The sequence below is a fragment of the Xenopus tropicalis genome, chromosome 7 (assembly GCF_000004195.4).
Source record: "Xenopus tropicalis strain Nigerian chromosome 7, UCB_Xtro_10.0, whole genome shotgun sequence".
Classification (NCBI taxonomy): domain Eukaryota; kingdom Metazoa; phylum Chordata; class Amphibia; order Anura; family Pipidae; genus Xenopus; species Xenopus tropicalis.
Genome location: NC_030683.2, coordinates 130,724,760 through 130,752,072, shown reverse-complemented (window position 1 = coordinate 130,752,072; position 27,313 = coordinate 130,724,760). Strand labels below are relative to the sequence as shown.

At 48.8% G+C, this 27,313-nt stretch overlaps 1 protein-coding gene across 1 annotated transcript in view; it reads left to right on the top strand.

Moving 5' to 3' along the window:
* igsf21 (immunoglobin superfamily member 21) overlaps window positions 1–13,974 on the top strand; it is a 256,988-nt gene extending 243,014 nt beyond the window's left edge. The window contains 4 exon segments of the mRNA NM_001078772.2: window positions 5,418–5,503; window positions 6,165–6,357; window positions 8,867–8,905; window positions 13,451–13,974. Of these exon segments, the coding sequence (NP_001072240.2) occupies window positions 5,418–5,503; window positions 6,165–6,357; window positions 8,867–8,905; window positions 13,451–13,524 (392 nt within the window). The 3' untranslated portion in view covers window positions 13,525–13,974.
* Window positions 13,975–27,313: the final 13,339 nt, after the last annotated feature.

Below are 27,313 nucleotides of genomic sequence, written 5' to 3'. Positions count from 1 at the left end.
CAATCAGAGCATTAGAACATTCCCAGGGCCAGACCAACCTGTAGCCAATAAGAGCATTAGAACATTCCCAGGGCCAGACCAACCTGTAGCCAATCAGAGCATTAGAACATTCCCAGGGCCAGACCAACCTGTAGCCAATCAGAGCATTAGAACATTCTCAGGGCCAGACCAACCTGTAGCCAATCAGAGCATTAGAACATTCTCAGACTTGACCAGTAGAAATGCTCGTTTTTACGTCATTAGGTTGCCGTTGGAGATGATATTGAGGCCCTGCCCCATTAAGCCAATAATATAAATTTGCTGAATATTTATAATAAACTCAACCCCTCAATGATTATATTGCCGGTTGCTGCGGGTTCCGACTCGGTACATGTCACACATCTGGTTATTTTGGAACAGATTTGCTTTCGTTTGTCGTCTTTTTTTGTAATTTCCTCGTGTCTTACGTCGCCGCGCGTTGACTTGCGAATTCGCCATCAGTTATTTCCATCTGCTGAACCCAAACCCGCAGCCTCTCTGTGTCGGGAACTGGCGCCGACTGTCAGAAACGTATGAGATCCCCGTCTGCGGATTCATCTCTGCCTGCTGGGATCCCGCTGCCGGCGCCGCGGCCTCAATTCATCCTGACAAATGCGCCACGAGTTGGGGGGGTTCTCCTGTGTCACTTTCTGTCGCCCCCCCCCCTTATTCTCTACAGTTGCACAATGATACATATTCAGCAGGAGCGGCCCTATAGCTTATCATTTACTTTTAAAGGGGAAATCTGCCCCAAAATGGATAAATCTGGGCCTGAATCACACACAGAGTTAAATATATATTAAACCACCCAAAACCGCCGCATTATCCCATGAGTTTATTAGTGTGGGGGCCCGTAATAGGCTGAGATATCCTTCTGGGCTGAGTCAAGGGCATCTATAAAGGATAAACAGGAAGGTTGGGCATCGGGGCAATAAAACCCCCTGGCAGCGCCGCCGGATCTCGTGCCGTTTCCACTTCTCGGTATTTAATGTGAGGCTTTAAAATGGTGTTTAATGGGTAACGGAGGGTGACGAGGATTTGTGTGTTTATTGGATTTTAGTTTGTGGTCGGATCCTCAGGAATTCATCCTGGGCGGGTAATGGCGGCAGCGCTGCCTGCGGAGATGGGAAGGGGCCCCGGGGCCTACGGAGCCGTCACTGATAGAGACTGATGGTTCTGCATTGGGTCAGGCGCCGGCAGAATCCCCACCAAGCCCAATTCCCTGGCCATTCGGCCATTCTGCCAGTAGCCTACCTGTGTGCCCAAGCAAAGACATGTTCCCTCCCACCCCCAATGATTATTACCCAGAACTGGTTCATCTTCCTCAGTTCTGGTCCAAAGTGATGTCAATACTGGTTCTGCGGATTCCCAGGTTAGAAGGTCAGTTAGTCCATTGCGGGTATGTTTGGGTCTGGGACATGTCAGCTGTAGTCAGTCATGAACAAGACAGTAGGGCAAGATGGAGACAGTAGGGCAAGATGGAGACAGTAGGGCAAGATGGAGACAGTAGGGCAAGATGGAGACAGTAGGGCAAGATGGAGACAGTAGGGCAAGATGGAGTCAGTTGGGCAAGATGGAGTCAGTTGAGCAAGATGGAGTCAGTAGGGCAAGATGGACTCATTAGGGCAAGATGGAGACAGTAGGGCAAGATGGAGACAGTAGGGCAAGATGGAGTCAGTTGGTCAAGATGGAGTCAGTTGGGCAAGATGGAGTCAGTAGGGCAAGATGGACTCAGTAGGGCAAGATGGAGACAGTAGGGCAAGATGGAGACAGAAGGGCAAGATGGAAACAGTAGGACAAGATGGAGTCAGTAGGGAAAGATGGAGGCAGTCGGGTAAGATGGAGACAGTAGGGTAAGATGGAGACAGTAGGGCAAGATGGAGACAGTAGGGCAAGATGGAGTCAGTAGGGAAAGATGGAGTCAGTAGGGAAAGATGGAGTCAGTCAGGTAAGATGGAGACAGTAGGGCAAGATGGAGACAGTAGGGCAAGATGGAGTCAGTAGGGAAAGATGGAGTCAGTCGGGTAAGATGGAGACAGTAGGGCAAGATGGAGTCAGTAGGGAAAGATGGAGTCAGTCGGGTAAGATGGAGACAGTAGGGCAAGATGGAGTCAGTAGGGCAAGATGGAGACAGTAGGGCAAGATGGAGACAGTAGGGCAAGATGGAGACAGTAGGGCAAGATGGAGTCAGTAGGGCAAGATGGAGACAGTAGGGCAAGATGGAGACAGTAGGGTAAGATGGAGACAGTAGGGCAAGATGGAGACAGTAGGGCAAGATGGAGTCAGTCGGGTAAGATGGAGACAGTAGGACAAGATGGAGACAGTAGGACAAGATGGAGACAGTAGGGCAAGATGGAGACAGTAGGGCAAGATGGAGACAGTAGGGCAAGATGGGGACAGTAGGGCAAGATGGAGACAGTAGGACAAGATGGAGACAGTAGGGCAAGATGGAGACAGTAGGGCAAGATGGAGACAGTAGGACAAGATGGAGACAGTAGGGCAAGATGGAGACAGTAGGGCAAGTTGAGGGGCAGAATTGATACAGTAGGATTACAGTAGATGAATATCAATGTGCTACAATGAGACTGTAGGAATATGCGGCGCCTCCGGCAGTTCCAGGTCAGTTTTGGAGCTTTTGGTTCTGAATCAGAAGGAGAACCCCCCCCCCCTGGGCCCAATCGCACATATTTTCTCAATTTACAGACACAGAGAAGGCGCGAGTATAGAATTAGAGCCAATGAGATGCAGAGAGGGATTGTGGGTCGCTGGCACATGTAGGGAACAGATTGAGGGGGGGGGGGGCTTGGCAGCGCCATTAGAGTAGTAAATAGCAATATGTTATTCCCATCCATCACTTCCTGCCTCCCTGTTCCCGTGCCAACGCTCCTGCCGGGCTAAATTCTGCGCATCGGTCCGTATGGGTATTTACTGTCACGTTGGGCCCGAAACCTCCTTTGGGCTCATTCCCTCAAAAGGAAGCAAAATGGCGTTGGCGCTAATAGTCAAGTTGCGATTAGTCAGTAGCCGCAACTAACAGCGCAGTAATGGCGACAGTAACGCAGGCATGATGTCATAAAGGCAACTCATTGCATTGTGGGTAAAAACATGGCAATTTGCACTAACTATGGAATCGGGGGATCTAGTCCCTCCTCCCGCGCCGGTATATTTAATGTGGGAGAAGGGCCAGGGAGGGGGGGCTAAGGTACAGCAGACCGTGGTAGGAGGAGCCTGCAGTCCGGGCCCCCCCGCGGGGTCTGCTCTTAAAATAGAAGAGTAACACTAAAAATGGAGGTTTTGTTGCCCCCCCCCCAAGGCAGAAGTTGCCGGGGGGGCCCTATTCCAGCAGCACAACATTCCGGCGCTGTCACCGCGTCTCCTTCCCCTGCTCGTTATCCCGAGCCCCCGGCCGCCGGGAGGGGAGGCTGTTGCCATGGCAACCAACTTCCAAAACCCTTTTTCTCTCAACCTTCCACCTTCCTTTCACATCTCTCCCCGCTCCCCCCAAAGTGAGAATCCGTCCTCCGCAGCCATTAATTAGCCGCTTGCTCTCTGCGCCAACGTGGCGGCCCCCGACCGGGCACTTTATATAATAAACATGTCCGGAGCGACGGATTCCGAGCTAAACGACAAAAATCATGTGGGTTTTGTTTCATCTGATTCTGTGTTTGTTCTGAGCCCTAATACATATAAGCGCAGGGCCCTAGGTACTGTTAGTACTGACACTTCTGCCCAATTACCTGCTTCCTGCTCCTGGGCTGCTCTCTTTCCCATGGTCAGGCAGGAACCTCCCCCTGGGTAAGTGAATCCAATATCCCCCCAGTACTTACCCAGGTACAGAGCTCTGATTCTCTGTACTTCCTGCTCCTGGGCTGCTCTCTTTCCCATGGTCAGACAGGAACCTCCCCCTGGGTAAGTGAATCCAATCTCCCCCCAGTACTTACCCAGGTACAGAGCTCTGATTCTCTGTACTTCCTGCTCCTGGGCTGCTCTCTTTCCCATGGTCAGACAGGAACCTCCCCCTGGGTAAGTGAATCCAATCTCCCCCCAGTACTTACCCAGGTACAGAGCTCTGATTCTCTGTACTTCCTGCTCCTGGGCTGCTCTCTTTCCCATGGTCAGACAGGAACCTCCCCCTGGGTAAGTGAATCCAATCTCCCCCCAGTACTTACCCAGGTACAGAGCTCTGATTCTCTGTACTTCCTGCTCCTGGGCTGCTCTCTTTCCCATGGTCAGGCAGGAACCTCCCCCTGGGTAAGTGAATCCAATCTCCCCCCAGTACTTACCCAGGTACAGAGCTCTGATTCTCTGTACTTCCTGCTCCTGGGCTGCTCTCTTTCCCATGGTCAGACAGGAACCTCCCCCTGGGTAAGTGAATCCAATATCCCCCCAGTACTTACCCAGGTACAGAGCTCTGATTCTCTGTACTTCCTGCTCCTGGGCTGCTCTCTTTCCCATGGTCAGGCAGGAACCTCCCCCTGGGTAAGTGAATCCAATCTCCCCCCAGTACTTACCCAGGTACAGAGCTCTGATTCTCTGTACTTCCTGCTCCTGGGCTGCTCTCTTTCCCATGGTCAGACAGGAACCCCCCCCTGGGTAAGTGAATCCAATCTCCCCCCAGTACTTACCCAGGTACAGAGCTCTGATTCCCTGTACTTCCTGCTCCTGGGCTGCTCTCTTTCCCATGGTCAGGCAGGAACCTCCCCCTGGGTAAGTGAATCCAATCTCCCCCCAGTACTTACCCAGGTACAGAGCTCTGATTCTCTGTACTTCCTGCTCCTGGGCTGCTCTCTTTCCCATGGTCAGGCAGGAACCCCCCCCTGGGTAAGTGAATCCAATCTCCCCCCAGTACTTACCCAGGTACAGAGCTCTGATTCTCTGTACTTCCTGCTCCTGGGCTGCTCTCTTTCCCATGGTCACACAGATAAGGCCGGACAAACTTGATGTTCCAGAGATTTCTCAGTACAGATAAAATCGGCTCTGTGACCTTGGCCGCTGCCCGGAATGGTTAATTGGGAGCAATTAGGTACCGGCACCAAATCCCCAGGACGCCCCATTGTGCAGGAAGCAATACCCCCCCCCCCCCCCCCCGGTTACTGGCCGGTACATCGTTGGGGGACGCGTAATGACGCCGCACATAACATGGTAAAACAGGCGCAGAAATTGTAAATAATAAAGCCGAGAGCGGAACGGATTGGTCGGGGCGGGCGCCCGGCGCACTTAATAATGAAATAATCGCCGTCTGTTTTGCGCAATTGATTTTTATGACTTGATGGCGTCGCTGGGCACTCGGCTCCGACTGGCGCATTTATTTACTGGGCTTTGGCCGGAACCCGTTACTCTGCAGCTGGGACCCATCCCCTTCCAAGCGCTAAATGTCCCCTCTCTCTTTCCTTCCGCAGCTGCACCCAAAGGGCCCAAAATAATGATGTCCCCAACCAGAGCCCGAGTGGGTGACACCGTGAGAATCACCGTCCATGGATTCCAGGTAACGAACCTCCCTGTGTCCTGTAACCTGTAATAGATATCCTTATCATTTACAGTAGGGGGTACATTATCCCTTATAATACATGAGTGATACTCAGAGTTCCCTGTATAACTCAGCCTGCAGCCTTGTGCCTTTATATGGGGGGCACAGAACCCCTCAGTGACTGCTAATATCCTTATCATTTACAGTAGGGGGTACATTATCCCTTATAATACATGAGTGATACTCAGAGTTCCCTGTATAACTCAGCCTGCAGCCTTGTGCCTTTATATGGGCACAGAACCCCTCAGTGACTGCTAATATCCTTATCATTTACAGTAGGGGGTACATTATCCCTTATAATACATGAGTGATACTCAGAGTTCCCTGTATAACTCAGCCTGCAGCCTTGTGCCTTTATATGGGGGGCACAGAACCCCTCAGTGACTGCTAATATCCTTATCATTTACAGTAGGGGGTACATTATCCCTTATAATACATGAGTGATACTCAGAGTTCCCTGTATAACTCAGCCTGCAGCCTTGTGCCTTTATATGGGGGGCACAGAACCCCTCAGTGACTGCTAATATCCTTATCATTTACAGTAGGGGGTACATTATCGCTTATAGTATGAGTGAGTAAAAATACAGTGGGGTTAATGGGTGATTTATTTCCTACGCAGAATGAAGTATTTCCGGAGCCGCTTTTCACCTGGACCCGGGTAGGGGGGAGGCTGCTGGACGGCAGCGCAGAGCATGATGGGAAGGAGCTGGTGCTGGAGCGAGTGCCGGCTGAACTAAACGGCTCCATGTACCGCTGTACAGCTCAGAACCCACTCGGCTCTACAGACACTCACACCAGACTTATAATATTCGGTGAGTAGCACTCGGGGACCCTCCCCAGTATTTGCCCCCCCCCAGAACCCCAAATCTACCAGGTTGCACATTAACATAATAACAAAGGGTAACTAAGCAGGAGGCTCCAATACGTGGGCCCCGGGGCCCTTGGCCTACAGAGATTCAGTTCTAGTCAGAATATTGGCCGCCCGTCACTCCTCAGTTCATTTTCCTGGGTCCTTGTACCCCAGGTTAAACGGGGGGTTCACCCAACCTCTCAGAGAGTCCAACTTTGCGATTGGTTTTCATTATTTATTTTTTGTAAGTTTTTAATTATTTGCCTTCCTATTTTCCAGCTTCCAAATGGGGGTCACTGACCCCGGCAGCCAAACCCTATTGCTCTGTGAGGCTCCAGTTTTATTGTTACTTTTTATTCCTTATTTTTCTATTCAGCCCCTCTCCTATTCATATTTCACTTTCTCTATTAAACCCCTTCCTGGTTGCTAAGGTAAGCAAGACCCTAGCAACCAGATAGATTACAATGTTATGACTATTGTTACTTTTTATTCCTTATTTTTCTATTCAGCCCCTCTCATATTCATATTTAACTATTTCTATTAAACCTCTGCCTGGTTGCTAAGGTAAGCAAGACCCTAGCAACCAGGTAGCTTACAATTCAATGACTATTGCTACTTTTTATCCCTTATCTCTCTATTCAGCCCCTCTCATATTCATATTTAACTTTTTCTATTAAACCTCTGCCTGGTTGCTAAGGTAAGCAAGACCCTAGCAACCAGATAGCTTACAATTTTATAACTATTGCTACTTTTTATCCCTTATCTCTCTATTCAGCCCCTCTCATATTCATATTTAACTATTTCTATTAAACCTCTTCCTGGTTGCTAAGGTAAGCAAGACCCTAGCAACCAGGTAGCGTACAATTCAATGACTATTGCTACTTTTTATCCCTTATCTCTCTATTCAGCCCCTCTCATATTCATATTTAATTTTTTCTATTAAACCTCTGCCTGGTTGCTAAGGTAAGCAAGACCCTAGCAACCAGATAGCTTACAATTTTATAACTATTGCTACTTTTTATCCCTTATCTTTCTATTCAGCTGCTCTCCTATTCATATTTCAGTTTCCCATTCAAACATCTGCCTGGTTGCTAAGGTAAGCCAGACCCTAGCAACGAGGTAGCTGCTGAAATTTTACATTGGAAAGCTGCTGAACAAAAAGTGAAATAACTCAAAAACATGAAAACCAATTGCAAATTGTCTAAGAGTATCAGCTGGGCAGTTGGCCGCTGGAAAGGTAAATGGTAATGGGAGAACCTCCGGCGCCCAGACACGCTTCCAGCATCAGTAACATCAGCCTCCGAGCGCAGCAGCTGCCAGAACCAAGGTCCATGTGTTTGTCGGCTGGGTTTTGCCTAAATTGCTTAATGGTGGCCCAGACTTGGACCAATGAGCATAGAGACTGCTAAGAAGTATGCCCCGCCCCCTGCGCCTTATTCCTTGCATTGAGTCGGCAGTCAGTCATGACAGAGACTCTATTGGCCGCCCAGTTCCATATCCGAATCAGACATTATTGTGCAGGGAGTGCGTAAAAAGCCCAAATGTGCGGCTTTATAGACTTCCCCGGGAGTCGTTAGTTAATTGGCCTTATAAAAGCAGAAATGGAGCCTCCTCGCCATATTATGGGATATTAATTCGTTATAATTAATAAGCCGGCGTTCGCCAGAGGAAGCGATTGTGCGCTTGGCTGTCATCTCCCATCACTGGCGGCGAATCAGAGGTGGGAGCGGTTGTTATTCTGTGGTGGGAACAAACAATAGGAAATGATAACGTGTGTACAAACGAGCTTCCTAACGAGCGTCCTAACGAGCCAACGTCTCATTTCCCTGGCAGCTGCTCATTACCAAGCAGAACCCCAGTTCTCTCAATAGACGGGGCCCCTCCCATATCATGGAGCTCACCTAGAAGTGGGTGGGTCTGGGCATAATTGGGCGTGGCCTAAAATATCCTGATTCCCCTCCCCCCCCAATTGATTGGAGCTATGTCATTATATTCAGTGGGTACAGAGGGCAGTGTGCATACAGTGTCACATGATGCTATATTATACAGGGGGGGCATCGGGGGGACAGGTGGGAGGGGCATCGTCACAATGAAGGGCCCAGACCCCCAATGGTTAGGGCCCTGTTGACGAGGTAGTAAAATAATAATATATGATGATGGCTTTGATACTTTATAATGACTGTTTGATATGTATTTATGTCAGTTTTTTGGCAGGGGAGGAGCAGGGAGTCAGTGACTCAAGCAGTGGGCGGGACTAGAACACTGTGATGGCAGCTTCCAGTGGGAAAAATAATTAAAAATAATTTGATAACTGGAGAGGGGAGGGGAGTCTTTTAATACTGGGCTCTGTATGGGGCGTGTGTCCCCTTTGGTTGTCCCAAGCACCTACCCAGCATGCCCTGTGTTCCTATTGGCCAGCGGGATATGTACAAATAATGTGTTTATTGGCTGTAACCTCTGTTTCTTTGCAGAAAACCCCAATATTCCGCGGGGACCGGAGGATTCAAACAGTGAGTCTTTGTTCTTCCCCCTCTGTCCGGCCGCAGAATGAACGAGCCAATGGGGCGCCAGCGGGGACGCAAATAGACCAGAGCCGCTAACAATTCTATATGTGTTTAAAGCCCCAAAGTAAACGAGTGACTGTTTCTATTGGCAACCGCAGCCAAAATAGACCCGTTGTTTGGTGTTGTTTGTACACGCACATGAAACAGAGCTCGGCGGCGCCCGGGGAGTGCGTTTTATTTAGATTGTTGTATTTTATTCATTTGTGGGAATTAATCAAACAGCGCAGAATGACACAGGACTCTGCTATCAAAAGCAATACAGGAATTAAAGGGGAACTACACCATGGATTTCAGAACCAGCAGTGCAGGGAAGGGAAAGGGACAGACACAGTGACAGTTACACATAACTATAAACCCAGTGAGAATGAGGGATGAATGGATATTGGGGAGTTGTATCAGGAGTCAGAACCAGCAGTGCAGGGAAGGGAAAGGGACAGACACAGTGACAGTTACACATAACTATAAACCCAGTGAGAATGAGGAATGAATGGGTATTGGGGAGTTGTATCAGGAGTCAGAACCAGCAGTGCAGGGAAGGGAAAGGGACAGACACAGTGACAGTTACACATAACTATAAACCCAGTGAGAATGAGGAATGAATGGATATTGGGGAGTTGTATCAGGAGTCAGAACCAGCAGTGCAGGGAAGGGAAAGGGACAGTGACAGTTACACATAACTATAAACCCAGTGAGAATGAGGAATGAATGGGTATTGGGGAGTTGTATCAGGAGTCAGAACCAGCAGTGCAGGGAAGGGAAAGGGACAGACACAGTGACAGTTTCACATAACTATAAACCCAGTGAGAATGAGGAATGAATGGATATTGGGGAGTTGTATCAGGAGTCAGAACCAGCAGTGCAGGGAAGGGAAAGGGACAGACACAGTGACAGTTACACATAACTATAAACCCAGTGAGAATGAGGAATGAATGGATATTGGGGAGTTGTATCAGGAGTCAGAACCAGCAGTGCAGGGAAGGGAAAGGGACAGACAGACATAATGGATATTTGGAAGTTGCTGATTGGCAGACCTGGCAGAGAGCGACAAACTGTCTGGCCTCCCCTAGCCTCCATACTGGGGGGCCTAGAAATGTAGGGGGGCCAATGAGGCCCTTATCAGTGCAAAATATTCAGCTAGTGTGCAGAGGGGTAGATAATGGCCCCCAATGTTTGAGGTTGGGGGGTATTTATAACGAGGCTGAATCTGCCCCCCCCCCATGGAGCACTGAGCCCTCCCCTATAATCTGCCATTCCAGCCGCGTTCGCCGGTGCCCGGCCGTGTGGGCAAGCTACAAAGCTTTTAGGCTAATAACCTGCATCGGATGGAAAGGGACACGGAGGGGGAAAAAAAAGGCTTTTTATTTTCTTGTAACATTTGACTGGCATTAGAAAATGGGCCCAAAATGCCATGTAATTTTCTGAGCAGCACAAGATGTCATAACAGTAAATAGGAACGGTTAAGCGCGCGGGGAGTTGTGACCTGATGCTGGAAATAATGCGGCCGGGAAAATGCACCGACCTGGCGCTTCCGTATGATTGGCTCTTGTTTCTCCGCTCATCTTCCCAAGTATATATATATATATATGGCAATCACATCTCCCCGCGCCCGAGGGTCCGACCTGTATCCCCACCGCAGATTGGCACAGTAACCAGCGCAGAGCAAATACATTAGCAGCCTCTGTATCTACCGTATATATATATATATATAATATTGGCATCGAAACCCTCGGCCACAGGGAATTGATTTAATATTTAGTTAGATAGCTAGAATCTCAGCCATAAAGCAGGGCAGGACTGCTGCTTACAATGGGGGGATCAGATAGGATCTGTGCCACTGTGACAGAATGCTCTGTTATACAGATAGCTAGAATCTCAGCCATAAAGCAGGGCAGGACTGCTGCTTACAATGGGGGGGATCAGATAGGATCTGTGCCACTGTGACAGAATGCTCTGTTATACAGATAGCTAGAATCTCAGCCATAAAGCAGGGCAGGACTGCTGCTTACAATGGGGGGGATCAGATAGGATCTGTGCCACTGTGACAGAATGCTCTGTTATACAGATAGCTAGAATCTCAGCCATAAAGCAGGGCAGGACTGCTGCTTACAATGGGGGGATCAGATAGGATCTGTGCCACTGTGACAGAATGCTCTGTTATACAGATAGCTAGAATCTCAGCCATAAAGCAGGGCAGGACTGCTGCTTACAATGGGGGGATCAGATAGGATCTGTGCCACTGTGACAGAATGCTCTGTTATACAGATAGCTAGAATCTCAGCCATAAAGCAGGGCAGGACTGCTGCTTACAATGGGGGGATCAGATAGGATCTGTGCCACTGTGACAGAATGCTCTGTTATACAGATAGCTAGAATCTCAGCCATAAAGCAGGGCAGGACTGCTGCTTACAATGGGGGGATCAGATAGGATCTGTGCCACTGTGACAGAATGCTCTGTTATACAGATAGCTAGAATCTCAGCCATAAAGCAGGGCAGGACTGCTGCTTACAATGGGGGGATCAGATAGGATCTGTGCCACTGTGACAGAATGCTCTGTTATACAGATAGCTAGAATCTCAGCCATAAAGCAGGGCAGGACTGCTGCTTACAATGGGGGGATCAGATAGGATCTGTGCCACTGTGACAGAATGCTCTGTTATACAGATAGCTAGAATCTCAGCCATAAAGCAGGGCAGGACTGCTGCTTACAATGGGGGGATCAGATAGGATCTGTGCCACTGTGACAGAATGCTCTGTTATACAGATAGCTAGAATCTCAGCCATAAAGCAGGGCAGGACTGCTGCTTACAATGGGGGGATCAGATAGGATCTGTGCCACTGTGACAGAATGCTCTGTTATACAGATAGCTAGAATCTCAGCCATAAAGCAGGGCAGGACTGCTGCTCACATGCTGTATAATGTGAGTAATTTCGTACATGGGAATCTTGATGGGAGAAGAGAATTGGCCTGTAATCATTTTGGCCTTCTGACGCCTCAGAGACTCAAACAGCACAGACTGGGAATAAAAGGCAATCAGTTCCCATTTATTAATTGTGACGTCAATCTTTGTGGCTCTATTAAATGCTGTTGCCTCATTGGCTGGCTTCCGCTGAGCGAGAGGTTGTTCTAGGAAATACGAAATGACAAGTTGGGATGTTATTTGCTTAACAAATCTGTTTCACTAATTGCTTTGAACTATTTCATTCATTCAACTATTAATAAATGTAAAGGGATATTGAGGCCTAGAACAGGGGATGGCACTTTGGGGGGGGAATTAAGATACTTAAATATGTATTTATCCATATAGGGCCCCTGTGCCATAGTCATAGGCCCTACCTTCTGTACTGTCTCAGGAGTCAGAACCAGCAGTGCAGGGAAGGGAAAGGGACAGACACAGTGACAGTTACACATAACTATAAACCCAGTGAGAATGAGGAATGAATGGGTATTGGGGAGTTGTATCAGGAGTCAGAACCAGCAGTGCAGAGAAGGGAAAGGGACAGACACAGTGACAGTTACACATAACTATAAACCCAGTGAGAATGAGGAATGAATGGGTATTGGGGAGTTGTATCAGGAGTCAGAACCAGCAGTGCAGGGAAGGGAAAGGGACAGACACAGTGACAGTTACACATAACTATAAACCCAGTGAGAATGAGGAATGAATGGATATTGGGGAGTTGTGTCAGGAGTCAGAACCAGCAATGCAGGGAAGGGAAAGGGACAGTTACACATAACTATAAACCCAGTGAGAATGAGGAATGAATGGATATTGGGGAGTTGTATCAGGAGTCAGAACCAGCAGTGCAGAGAAGGGAAAGGGACAGACACAGTGACAGTTACACATAACTATAAACCCAGTGAGAATGAGGGATGAATGGATATTGGGGAGTTGTATCAGGAGTCAGAACCAGCAGTGCAGGGAAGGGAAAGGGACAGACACAGTGACAGTTACACATAACTATAAACCCAGTGAGAATGAGGAATGAATGGGTATTGGGGAGTTGTATCAGGAGTCAGAACCAGCAGTGCAGGGAAGGGAAAGGGACAGACACAGTGACAGTTACACATAACTATAAACCCAGTGAGAATGAGGAATGAATGGGTATTGGGGAGTTGTATCAGGAGTCAGAACCAGCAGTGCAGGGAAGGGAAAGGGACAGACACAGTGACAGTTACACATAACTATAAACCCAGTGAGAATGAGGAATGAATGGATATTGGGGAGTTGTATCAGGAGTCAGAACCAGCAGTGCAGGGAAGGGAAAGACAGACACAGTGACAGTTACACATAACTATAAACCCAGTGAGAATGAGGAATGAATGGATATTGGGGAGTTGTATCAGGAGTCAGAACCAGCAGTGCAGGGAAGGGAAAGACAGACACAATGGATATTGGGAAGAATGAGATATTTTGGGGCCAAATGGAAGTGCAGTTTGTATCTATGAGCAGAACCGCTGGGTGACCCGTGTCCGTATGTTCTGGTTGCAGGTTCTGGGCCCGTGGGCAGCGACAGACTGACTTTGGTGCTTCTAATCCTGACAGTGATGTTTGAACTGACGTGAGAGTTGGGCGCCCGGCCGGTCACTCATTGGACTCCACTCAGCGCCACATTTACCCCAATCAGTTTTATTCCCCCCCAAACTAGCGCCAGTCTCGTTATCCGTCGACTTTATCTCTGTGTTTTGGCTTCTTCAGCTGAGAAATTAAGAAGAAAAAAAACAAAAAACCTTTAAAAAAAAAAACAGAAAAAAAACAAAAACTTTCCTTCTCACAACTTTGTGGTTTTGGGGTGCAGCCGCCACCGAATCTTCCAATCATTAATCGGGAGGAGCAACCGATGTCGAATAGGAACCGCAGCGGAAAGCCGGACCGGGGGAATCTCCGCCCATCACGGGCGGGGGGAGGAGCTACTACCGTTGATCTTTTTGTATCTCAGTTGAATAATAAATCCCTCAGGGCAAAAAGGTTGAATAAAGTTGTGAAAGCTTGAATAAACATTTCTATGGTTTGGGGACCCTGTGCTTTTATTGGCGGGAGCTGCCATGGCGATTCTGCAAAGCGCTGCGTAAATTGATGGCGCCATATAAATAATTATAATAATAATCAACTCCCAGGAACTCAGGGACCCCAAGGGTCTGTGGCCCCAGGGGCATAACTTTATATACAGCAGACCCTGTGGTCACGGGGGGGCGGGGCTTGGGCATCTTAGTCCCCCCCCCCCCTCTGGTCAAGGCTGGGAGGGGCTGGGGGAGGAGGGACTTATATGGGGGACTGGAACCACCAAGTTACACCGCTGTGTGACCCATGACTTAAAGTCGGAACCACAGAGCCCATTTTATTGGCCAGAAGATGATGACATCAATATAGAGTTGGTAGAGGGGGGCCCACAATAGTTGGGGTACCACCCTTTTTGGTTTTCAGATGGGGGATAGATTGGGATATCATTTGGGGGTGTGGCTATGATGTTGGGGGTGTAAAATGGGTGGACCAGACAGGGAAAGGATGAATGTGATTGTAAAGTGGGTGGGGAAATGGGCGGGGCTGAGGTGGGACTCTGAGTATAAAGGCGGAGAAAACAAGGAAAAGGGCGGGGATTTTTAGGGTAGATACAAATTCTTCAGTATGTGGCCAGGTGGCAACTCTACATGGGTGGGGGGGGGTCCTGGGGCAAGAGGGCATCAACCACACAGCCTGCTGTATAGGAGTTTCCCTCTCCCCAGCTTCTTCTACCCCTGCAAGGTGGATGGCCAAATGGGGGGGGGGACTTAGTGTGGGGGGTGGGTGGTTATTTGATGTTGCACTATTGACCAATCAACTAAAACCAAAACCCATTCAGCCTCAGGTCCATTGGATACAGCACAGCCATAGCTTTCTGGATAAAGGGTTTCCGGATAACAGATTTTTAGTTCTTCATTTGTTTTTGAAATGCAACTCCAAGCACCCCAGGAATTGGAGGGGTGCAGTTGGATCCAGCAGGGAAGGAACACCTAGGCACTTACCTAGGGCTTATTTATCACCACTGTGTGCAGTAACCCATAGCAACCAATCAGCGATCGGCTTTTTTTTAGGTAGTTGCAGGTAGAACAATGGATGCAACAATGTCATTGGTTGCCATGGGTTACTGCCCATGGGCTAATGGGTGGTTTAACCACCATCAAACCGGTGTAACTCTGGCCAATCAGTGATTAGCTGGGTATCAGTGGAGGCGGGGCTGGTTTATTCAAGCGCTAATATTAACTCTCGCCCCTTTTCGTGCCCGGCGTGTGGCTGGCGTGCGCGATACAAAGTGCCAGTAACGCATACGGGATATTGGCGGCTGGGGGGGAGTTATTCCGCCATTAAATCTTTACTTTTTATTGGAGAGGAGGGCGAGTGGCGCCGTAAGTCACTTTCTGACAGTCTCTGCCTCTGACAAATCCGCAATAAATCTCGCAGGTCTGTGCGCGGCGGCGGAATTACAGGCTGTGCCAACTGTCACATTCGTATCACGGAGCGGCGGCGAATCCTCAGGGGGGGGGGAGATTTCTGTCTTTTTCTGTCATAATCAGCAATATTGTAACCCTTTCCTTGCCCCCCCCGTTATGCCATCTGGGCACCCACCTTGGTACTGGCACCCCTCTAGGCTCACTTACCTGAGCTTAGGGACTCACATTATACAGTATATATAGAATATAAATGTCACAATACGCGGCTGATTAGTAATTCATGTCCCATTACATGGCGGCTCATTAATCAGTGCAGTCTGCATCAGAATTATATAATCAGATAGAGCATAGGGCAATAAGTTCAGCATATGAACATTTCTACCCCATATTGTTAGAGTTTACTTCCCCTTTAAAGGGCAAAATTTACCGCTCAACCACCTCCTTGGCATCTTGCGACCTGATTGGCTGTGGATCCCTGTGATACTGGGGGTTCTAGAGTAGCTCATTAGGGCACCCTTCCCTGGAATGGCAGAATAGGTGCTGGGGGTTTTGGTGGCACAACTGGGTGCCACAAAGCAAGCTTCTCCTAGTATCCAGAATCCCCCCCCCTACTCTGTTGAACTGGAGTCTGACTCATTGCTGCCACCAGTGGCGGATGTGGGTACTGCAGCCAGGGGAATGTAAAGGGGCAATTGGTAGGTCTTGAAAGGGGTGGTCCTTGCAGTGAGAGTGGGTGGACCTGGGTCAGGGTCAGACTGGGAAAAATCCTGGTGGGCCCCGACTCTAGTGGGCCCCGGTGGCCCAGATCCAACCCTTGTTGGCGCTCCCCCTGCCTGACTGCTCCTCCCTTGATGCGCTAAATTTTCGCGCTTGGGGGAGGACGTCGAGTGGGGGCCCCTGGGAGGGGGGTTAGGGGGGCCCCTGGGGGGTGGGCCCTACACCCCCCCAGTCCGACCCTGACCTTGCTTGAATGGTGGACAGAGTAAAGTTATCATGTGACTGGGGGGGGGCATTTCTTTGTCATTGGGGGCTACTTTAGCTGGAATGGGGCCCTGTGATTCCTTATGGCAGTGTTGCTCTCACCCTGGGGTGTGGGTATGGGTGCCAATCAGGGGCCCAGCACCCCGCTGCCACCCCCCTCCCTCCGTGCTCTATAAAGATAATGAGGCTGCCGTGCTGGGAGTTACAGTTCAGCAGTTCTACAGCGGATGATGCAGACACAGCGACAGACAGAGTGAGGCCCACAGGGAAATAACAGGGGTCAATGGCGGCACCGACAAGCTCAGTAACAAACAGATTAACAGATCCATTTCCCCCTCTTATCTGTCTCTTTTCCCTCCGCTCTGTGCAACCGTTTCACTCCCGTTAATTGGATGGAGCCGCGTCTCGGAGAGAGAGAGGTATCTGTGCCATTATCTCCCGTCCCCACTGCCTCGTCTCCATTCATAGTGACACCGGGGGGTGATCCCAGAGGAACAGCGTTGCATCTCCGGCCCTGTTTCATCTGCAAAATTGATTTCTCTTCGTTTTTGTCTTTCTATCGATTAGCGAGATGCCGGCGCTACGGAGAAAAGCGACTGCTGCGCAATTATATATAATGTGCAATTACGGGGATATCACAAGTCACTGAGGGGTTCTGTGCCCCCCATATAAAGGCACAAGGCTGCAGGCTGAGTTATACAGGGAACTCTGAGTATCACTCATGTATTATAAGGGATAATGTACCCCCTACTGTAAATGATAAGGATATTAGCAGTCACTGAGGGGTTCTGTGCCCCCCATATAAAGGCACAAGGCTGCAGGCTGAGTTATACAGGGAACTCTGAGTATCACTCATGTATTATAAGGGATAATGTACCCCCTACTGTAAATGATAAGGATATTAGCAGTCACTGAGGGGTTCTGTGCCCCCCATATAAAGGCACAAGGCTGCAGGCTGAGTTATACAGGGAACTCTGAGTATCACTCATGTATTATAAGGGATAATGTACCCCCTACTGTAAATGATAAGGATATTAGCAGTCACTGAGGGGTTCTGTGCCCCCCATATAAAGGCACAAGGCTGCAGGCTGAGTTATACAGGGAACTCTGAGTATCACTCATGTATTATAAGGGATAATGTACCCCCTACTGTAAATGATAAGGATATTAGCAGTCACTGAGGGGTTCTGTGCCCATATAAAGACAGTGGCATCCGCTGTACATGTAGTTGCCCCACTGGGTACATACCATATGCCCCAGAGGGTCCCACTCAAGCACTTTACACCCCACACATTGTATGAAGGGATATCAGAGCAGAGAGAATAAACCCGTAATTAAGAGCCAATGATTGAGGCAGATGAGCCCCTCTCAGTATTTAGGGCACTAACTGGGGGCCAATCAGCCGAACACGCAGCTAAAGCTGAAAGCCAATAATTTCAAGGGATAAGAGGCCAAACACCGAGCTAATGGCCCATCAGCAGCTCAGCCCGTAATCACCGCACATTTGACACGGGAAAGAGCTCGTTTGAAGTCGCTTTTCATGTAAAGATAAGTCGGTCCCTCCGCATTCTGATCCAATGATAATAATCAGGAACCGGTACCAGGACAGGAACTTGGAGAGGGATTTCTCTCAGCTCTGACAGATCAGATTGGCACTCACAGGGTTAACTGTCTCTCTCCCCCCCCCCCCCTTAGCGCTCAATTCAATGGGATTTTCCTGATAAGAGAACTTGGCCCGTTACCCTTTACTGGCAGAGGGGGCAAAACACATATTTACTGGGACCTGTTTAAAGGGGATATAAACCCAACCATAACGCTGCCCCACTGCGCCCCCTAGTGTTGCTATAGTCGTAATTCTAGATGCAAGGAAATTCCCCAATGAGAATTCTACTGAGCAACAATGTGAGTGTAAGTGCAAGAGAAGTGACCAATGAGAATGCTGATTCCCTGTGTCAGGCCCCTTGCTGGTACCTTACATATAGAGATAATGATGGCATTTTCCCGTCATTATATGGCACAGGAATCAGACATGGGGATAAAGGGACAGACTTGTTCAGTGCTGGGAAACTGTGCTTATTGCTCCCAACTCCAATTGCAAGATGGAAAAAGTAGAACAAGATGGAGACAGTAGGGCAAGATAGAGACAGTAGGACAAGATGGAGACAGTAGGACAAGATGGAGACAGTAGGACAAGATGGAGACAGTAGGGCAAGATGGAGACAGTAGGGCAAGATGGAGACAGTAGGACAAGATGGAGACAGTAGGGCAAGATGGAGACAGTAGGACAAGATGGAGACAGTAGGGCAAGATGGAGACAGTAGGACAAGATGGAGACAGTAGGACAAGATGGAGACAGTAGGACAAGATGGAGACAGTAGGGCAAGATGGAGACAGTAGGACAAGATGGAGACAGTAGGACAAGATGGAGACAGTAGGGCAAGATGGAGACAGTAGGACAAGATGGAGACAGTAGGGCAAGATGGAGACAGTAGGACAAGATGGAGACAGTAGGACAAGATGGAGACAGTAGGGCAAGATGGAGACAGTAGGGCAAGACGCCAGTATTAGGGCCAATACGTAGGGATTGATGGGAAGAATAAGGCAGTAGGGGGGATAGTAATTATCTCTACCTTTAGCCTTTGGGTATTGGCGGAAGTTGTAGGTTAAGCACAGCTGGAAGTCTCTATGTGGAACATTCCCACCTTATATGATTAATGTGGCCCCTTAGAATGGGTTTGGGGCCCGTGCCGGTACTTTCCGCCCCTGTAGCTGTGAATGTGCTGATAAACAGGAAAGTAGAGGAATCAGTAAGTATCTCATTAAACCTCCTTTTCTGCATAAATTCCTTCCCGCAATAAAAAAAAGGGGGTCGTTATATCCCGGCCCCTCCCACTCAGCCAATGAATTTGCTTCCCCTTTACGATTTGATACAGTTACACTAAAAGGAATATACCTCAGTCGTTCCCCCGGGGCTATTAACAAGGGATAATTTATCCTGGAAATTTGTTATGTTAGAATTACCAATTAGGTGTAATTATAAGTTACTGCGGCTCGAGCGGCTCTGCAGCCGAAGGATTGGGATCCCATTAAAATCAAATTAGCATACATTAGAATAGCCGGGGCTTGTGCGGCAAGGGCCGGCGCCGGATCAGAGGGGCTCGGTGCCCACGTGGGGGGGGAAGGTTGCGACCCCGGCGTGGGAAGGAACAAATAAAAACCTTCATTCGTTTGTTTGCAGCCGCGGGCCCCGCCGTGTGTAATGCGGGAAAGCTCTTCCCCCGGCTCCCGTGACCCCGAGGCCATTTGGACGCCAATTGGTTTGAAACAAAAGCGTTTCGTTGGCCAGAGAGCGAGAAAGAGCGTTTGATTCCACCAGCTCTTGTGTACAAAGGGCCCGGGCCCCGGCCTGTTCCTAATTACGCATTTCATTTCGTCCGTCTGTCGCTATTTCCAGGGGACCCAATGGGAATAGTCACGGCGGAGGGAGAATTCTATGGCGCCGGCTTGATCGTTATTTAGGGACAATAGGACAAGATGGAGGCAGTAGGGCAAGATGGAGACAGTAGGGCAAGATGGAGACAGTAGGGCAAGATGGAGACAGTAGGGCAAGATGGAGACAGTAGGACAAGATGGAGGCAGTAGGGCAAGATGGAGACAGTAGGGCAAGATGGAGACAGTAGGGCAAGATGGGGACAGTAGGGCAAGATGGAGACAGTAGGACAAGATGGAGACAGTAGGACAAGATGGAGACAGTATGGCAAGATGGAGACAGTAGGGCAAGATCGAGACAGTAGGACAAGGTGGAGACAGTAGGGCAAGATGGAGACAATAGGACAATATGGAGACAGTAGGGCAAGATGGGGACAGTAGGACAAGATGGAGACAGTAGGGCAAGATGGAGACAGTAGGACAAGATGGAGACAGTAGGGCAAGATGGGGACAGTAGGACAAGATGGAGACAGTAGGGCAAGATGGGACAGTAGGGCAAGATGGAGACAGTAGGGCAAGATGGAGACAGTAGGGCAAGATGGGGACAGTAGGGCAAGATGGAGACAGTAGGGCAAGATGGAGACAGCAGGGCAAGATAGAGACAGTAGAACAAGATGGAGACAGTAGAACAAGATGGAAAAGTGCTTCATTGGCCGGAGAGTGAAACGGCGGCGAATGAGAAAGCAGCATTTGATTCCACCAGCTCTTATGTACAAAGGGCCCCGGCCTGTTCCTAATTACATTTCATTTCATCCGTCTGTCGATATTTCCAGGGGACCCAATGGGAGTCGCCTCGTCGGAACGGTCTGGAAATCACGGCGGAGGGAGAATTCTATGGCGCCGGCTTGATCGTTATTTAGGGGGTGATATTTCCTAGGATATTTGCCGTAGCGCTCGGTTAATTCTTGCAAATTGGTCATATAAAGAGAGGTTTTTTTTCCGTATCAGCCGTATATCGTTACCTAGTAACCCAGAAAGGGCGGATAAATCCAAGCAATTCTTCTCTCCAGCCGGAGACTTTATCCTTCCGATGGTTCTTCCTGAATTCTAAAGGGGAAGTTGGAACTGGGTTGGACTGGGCCAGTGGGGAACTGGGAAATAAACTTATTGGGCCCCACTGACCCAGACCCAATGCCCTGCTGAGCTCCCTCCCCCAATTGCGCCTAAGATAAGTATAATGGGGGTCACAGGGGGATCAATGGGGGCCCCAGTGTGCCCTACACCCACCAGTCGGACCTTGGACTGGATCCTAATCCCTACTAATGGCTATTAGCATGGCCAGGGCCAGACTGGGCACCAGGAAAAATCGCAGTAGGCCCTGGGCCCCGTGGCCCCTGTGACCCAGGTCTGCCCCCCCATTGTGACTACAAGGAGGAAGTGCAGTACGTGGTTGAGGGGGTTGACATCAAATAGAAGATGGTGACTGGCATGGGGGACCCCCATGTGACAGCCATGGTGGGACCTGGACTCCCCAGATTGCGATTGGACAACAGCTTAAAACCCCATCCAACTGGTAGTTCAGGACCCCAGAACTGCTTTTGAAAGGCATGGGATAGTTGTATGAAGGACCACCATATGACCCATGTTGGGTTTGGGTATTCCATCTTTCATAATATATACTAGTACCCAACAGGGGTCTCTGGAAAGCAACACAGCAGGAACATTACAAAAATGTACTTATTGGGGTCAACCACCAGGAAGTTTAAGTGCATGCTGGGAAATCCTAAATAAATGAGCCCAATGCCCCCCTGTAGAGCTCTAGAAGCTCTAAACCAGAGGTTCTCCAACTGTGGGGCTGGTACCCTAGGAAGTCCCAGATAAAGAGGTTCAAGCCCCAAATAGTAAGGGTTGGCAGCAGGGCATTGGACCTGACAAGGAGAAGGAATATGATTGGTATCCTGGGTGTTGGTGGGATGGGCTGTAGATCATCTTCAGACTGGAAGCCGCCAGTTGGTTGGTTATCTCTAATATAATTATTATAAACATCAAATGGACATTCTGTACTGATGAAATGACTAATGAAATGGAAGCTCTGGTTGATGTTGCTACTGGACATTGGCTTCTTGCTCAGCCCCTGAATTCTAATGTTCTCATTGGCCATATCCAACATATCTCATTGGCTTCAGGTTTGTTGTAGTTCTTTCATCTTCATAGTGAAGGAAATAGATAAAAACACAGTTCAGGACCCCAGAACTGCTTTTGGAAGGTATGAGATAGTTGTAAGAAGGACCACCATGTGACCCATGTTGGGTTTGGGTATTCCATCTTTCATAATATATACTAATACCCAACAGGGGTCTCTGGAAAGCAGCACACAGCAGGAACATTACAAAAATGTACTTATTGGGGTCAACCACCAGGAAGTTGAAGTGCACACTGGGAAACCCCAAATAAATGAGCCCCATGTCCCCTGTAGAACTGTAGAAGGTCTAGGCTACCTTGCATTGCTCTACACCAGAGGTTCTCCAACTGTGGAGCTGGTACCCTAGGAAGCCCCAGATGAAGAGGTTGAGCCCCAAATAGTAAGGGTTGGCAGCAGGGCATTGGACCTGACAAGGATAAGGAATATGATTGGTATCCTGGGTGTTGGTGGGATGGGCTGTAGATCAACTTCAGACTGGAAGCCGCCAGGTTGGTTGGTTATCTCTAATATAATTATTATAAACATCAAATGGACATTCTGTCCTGATGAAATGACTAATGAAATGGAAGCTCTGGTTGATGTTGCTACTGGACATTGGCTTCTTGCTCAGCCCCTGAATTCTAATGTTCTCATTGGCCATATCCAACATATCTCATTGGCTTCAGGTTTGTTGTAGTTCTTTCATCTTCATAGTGAAGGAAATAGATAAAAACACAGTTCAGGACCCCAGAACTGCTTTTGGAAGGTATGAGATTGTTGTATGAAGGACCACCATGTGACCTGCGTTGGGTTTGGGTATTCCATCTTTCATAATATATACTAGTACCCAACAGGGGTCTCTTTTGAAAGCAGCACACAGCAGGAACATGACAAAAATGTACTTATTGAGGGCAACCACCAGGAAGTTGAAGTGCATTCTGGGAAACCCCAAATAAATGAGCCTCGTGTTCCCTGTAGAACTGTAGAAGGTCTAGGCTACTTTGCATTGTTCTAAACCAGAGGTTCTCAAACTGTGGGGCTGGTACCCTAGGAAGCCCCAGAAAAAGAGGTTCAGCGCCAAATAGTAAGTGTTGGCAGCAGGGCATTGGAACTGACAAGGAGAAGGAATATGATTGGTATCCTGGGTGTTGGTGGGATGGGCTGTAGATCATCTTCAGATTGGAAGCTGCCGGTTCGTTGGTTGGTTATATCTCTAATTATTATAAGCATCAAATGGACATTCTGTCTTGAAGAAATGACTAATGAAATGGAAGCTCTGGTTGATGTTGCTACTGGACATTGGCTTCTTGTTCTCATTGGCCATATCCAACATATCTCATTGGCTTTAGGTTTGTTGTAGTTCTTTCAGCTTCATAGTGAAGGAGATAAAACCACAGTTACAACAGGCATCAAAATCCAATTTCTGCTCATCCCCCCCCCCCACCTTCCATCCATTCTAGAACCTTCCGTCAGCCTTTTCTTGTCTCATTTAGTTCTCCCCGTTGCACAGATGGGGCTTCTAGGGTCTGTCTGTTGGTTGAATGGTTATTTTGTGCTGACAGATACATTAGTATTTGCTATATTCTTTCAGGCGTGAGTATAATGTGGGAAGCCAGGTATTGATCACGCCGTATAGATCTCGGCACGGCTTCCTAAGCAGCATCGCTCAATATGACATTAATCTTCAATTCTTACACGGATCAACATGGGAAGGGAGAGAGCACATGAAAGGAGTCAATTCCCATGCACCAAAGCCGGGTTTCCATAAATAAAGGTACAGCATAGGGATGGGGGGCGGGGGGGGGGGGGAAGGTAAGTTATGGGGGTGTCAGGATGGATTAATGCGCACAAAGCAAACAATACCCATATAGTGGCATAAGGTCTCCAATTAGATGCAAAAATCTATTTTAATAGCATTAGGTTTTGTAATGTTACAGCTCCCAGCATCCTCAGCTCTCCCGACGTATAAGTACCACAATAGTAACGTTAGTCTCTCTGCAGCTAAACTTATTCACACACGTAATGAAAGGGTAACTCCACTATCTTCATTTAGGCCTACTGTCTCCATCTTGTCCTACTGTCTCCATCTTGTCCTACTGTCTCCATCTTGTCCTACTGTCCCCATCTTGTCCTACTGTCTCCATCTTGCCCTACTGTCTCCATCTTGTCCTACTGTCTCCATCTTGCCCTACTGTCTCCATCTTGTCCTACTGTCTCCATCTTGCCCTACTGTCTCCATCTTGCCCTACTGTCTCCATCTTGTCCTACTGTCCTCCATCTTGTCCTACTGTCTCCATCTTGTCCTACTGTCTCCATCTTGTCCTACTGTCCCCATCTTGCTCTACTGTCTCCATCTTGCTCTACTGTCTCCATCTTGTCCTACTGTCTCCATCTTGTCCTACTTTCTCCATCTTGCCTACTGTCTCCATCTTGCCCTACTGTCCCCATCTTGCCCTACTGTCTCAATCTTGCCCTACTGTCTCCATCTTGCCCTACTGTCTCCATCTTGCCCTACTGTCTCCATCTTGCCCTACTGTCTCCATCTTGTCCTACTGTCTCCATCTTGTCCTACTGTCTCCATCTTGTCCTACTGTCTCCATCTTGTCCTACTGTCCCCATCTTGCTCTACTGTCTCCATCTTGCTCTACTGTCTCCATCTTGTCCTACTGTCTCCATCTTGTCCTACTTTCTCCATCTTGCCCTACTGTCTCCATCTTGCCCTACTGTCCCCATCTTGCCCTACTGTCTCAATCTTGCCCTACTGTCTCCATCTTGCCCTACTGTCTCCATCTTGCCCTACTGTCTCCATCTTGCCCTACTGTCTCCATCTTGCCCTACTGTCTCCATCTTGTCCTACTGTCTCCATCTTGCCCTACTGTCTCCATCTTGCCCTACTCTCTCTCTCTATTTTGTACCATTGTTACTTTGCCCACATATCCTACTGTTGCTATAGTTTGAGGCCCCCTCCTTGCACCCCCTATTTAGACCTGTGCAGCCCAGTGCAGGCGGTGCCTGGGGATATTCCCTCATCCATTTAATGATGCAGCTGATGCTTTCACTTAGCGGGCCGTGTAATTGAGTCCCTTGCTTCTGGCTTGTGATGCCGCTATAATGGCGCCCATTAATCAATTAAGGGAAGAAAAAAATATCAATATTTGCATGTGATGTATCTCTCCTCATTATGCCTCCCTTTAACCCTTTCCGCGCCGGGGCTCCCGCCGTACGAAGCCTCCCATAATTGCGCCCCCTGTCACCATGAATAAGGATTTGCGGTTGGCTAAGTGTCGCGGGGGAGCGATTAAGCGCTTGGGCGCGTCTCGCCGAGCATCATTGGCCGCGGAAATGCCAGATACTCCTGAGACGGACACATTATTGAAGCTCCGGAATTTTATTGAATGGAATGTAAAGTGAAAGATCAATTTGGCTTCAACCGTCGCAATTAGTGTCTGCGCCGCGAAAATGTCGGCCCCACAATGATTTCTTTCTCCGCCGCTTGCTCTTTTCCACTTGTCCTTTACTGTGTCTGTTAATTAAAGCGTCATTGTTTCTGTACAGGGCTAATAAGCGCCAGACAATGGCCGCCGCGAATACGGGTTTGTACAATGGCTATTCCTGGCGATTCCGCGCCGCTGATATATATATCAAAGCGTTCTGTGCTAATCAGCCCCCAATAAAAGCTTCTTCACCGCAGCGTCAGGCTTTACGGGCGCCGTCACTTAATGATCACAATCACAGCGAGAATCCGAGAGCGACGCACGGAAACAAGGCCAAGTAACACCGAGAAGCTGCTTATGGCAGCGATTCCACCGAAGCCCCTGCGGACCCCTCCACTCAGCCTGATGGAGTCACTGCGACGCGTCCTTAAAAGTTTATAAAAAGGAACATATGTTTCTCGATAATTTCCTACTCGCAGTGTCAGAAATCTGCCGACGCACGGACTCCCCGATCAAAAGCCGCCCATCTGCCGCTGCGACTCCTGGGGGCACCCAAGCACTCACCCCAAATCCCCCCTAACTGGCCTTCAGGCTGGGCCCCCTTAGCCCATAACAAGGTTACAGATATATAGAAACATTGGGGTAACAGTCACCCCGCTATAGTTCCAGGGGTACCCAGGGCACAAATAAGCACTCACCCCAAATCCCCCCCTAACTGGCCTTCAGGCTGGGCCCCCTTAGCCCATAACAAGGTTACAGATATATAGAAACATTGGGGTAACAGTCACCCCGCTATAGTTCCAGGGGTACCCAGGGCACAAATAAGCACTCACCCCAAATCCCCCCCTAACTGGCCTTCAGGCTGGGCCCCCTTAGCCCATAACAAGGTTACAGATATATAGAAACATTGGGGTAACAGTCACCCTGCTATAGTTCCAGGGGTACCCAGGGCACAAATAAGCACCCCAAATCCCCCCCTAACTGGCCTTCAGGCTGGGCCCCTTAGCCATAACAAGGTTACAGATATATAGAAACATTGGGGTAACAGTCACCCCGCTATAGTTCCAGGGGTACCCAGGGCACAAATAAGCACTCACCCCAAATCCCCCCCTAACTGGCCTTCAGGCTGGGCCCCCTTAGCCCATAACAAGGTTACAGATATATAGAAACATTGGGGTAACAGTCACCCCGCTATAGTTCCAGGGGTACCCAGGGCACAAATAAGCACTCACCCCAAATCCCCCCCTAACTGGCCTTCAGGCTGGGCCCCCTTAGCCCATAACAAGGTTACAGATATATAGAAACATTGGGGTAACAGTCACCCCGCTATAGTTCCAGGGGTACCCCGGGCAGAATAAAGATAAATAGGAGAAATGGAAGATAAAGGAGCAGAACCACCAAACTGACCCCATGTTATTCCATATCAGAATCACTTGAAACTCCCCCCCCCCGCTCCCTACTGGGCCCCAAATAGTTCTGGCAGTCCCTCTCTTTCATTTCTTAAATTCAATTCTTATAAAATTCCAGCTGCAGTAACATCATTATATAGAAACCCATGAATTTCATAGAATCACAGAACTCTCTGCCTCTTGTGTCCAACGTCTCAGCAATCATTAAATAAACATTGTATCGATTCTACTGGAACTTAGGAAAGAAAAATATTATTTCTAGATCCCTGATATCAACTGATTCCTTGTTATGAAGCGTCGCGCCACTTACTGTAGTTATGTCGGCTGTTTTAGCAAGGTCCATGGGTTACTGCCTGCCCTGCTCTCATTCCCCTACAGAAATAGGGGTTGGTAGCACTAGGTAGGTACCTAATATATAGGGGCAGAGACAGGGGAAAGTGTTGGAAGGGTTACTGCCTGCCCTGCTCTCAGTTCCCTACAGAAATAGGGGT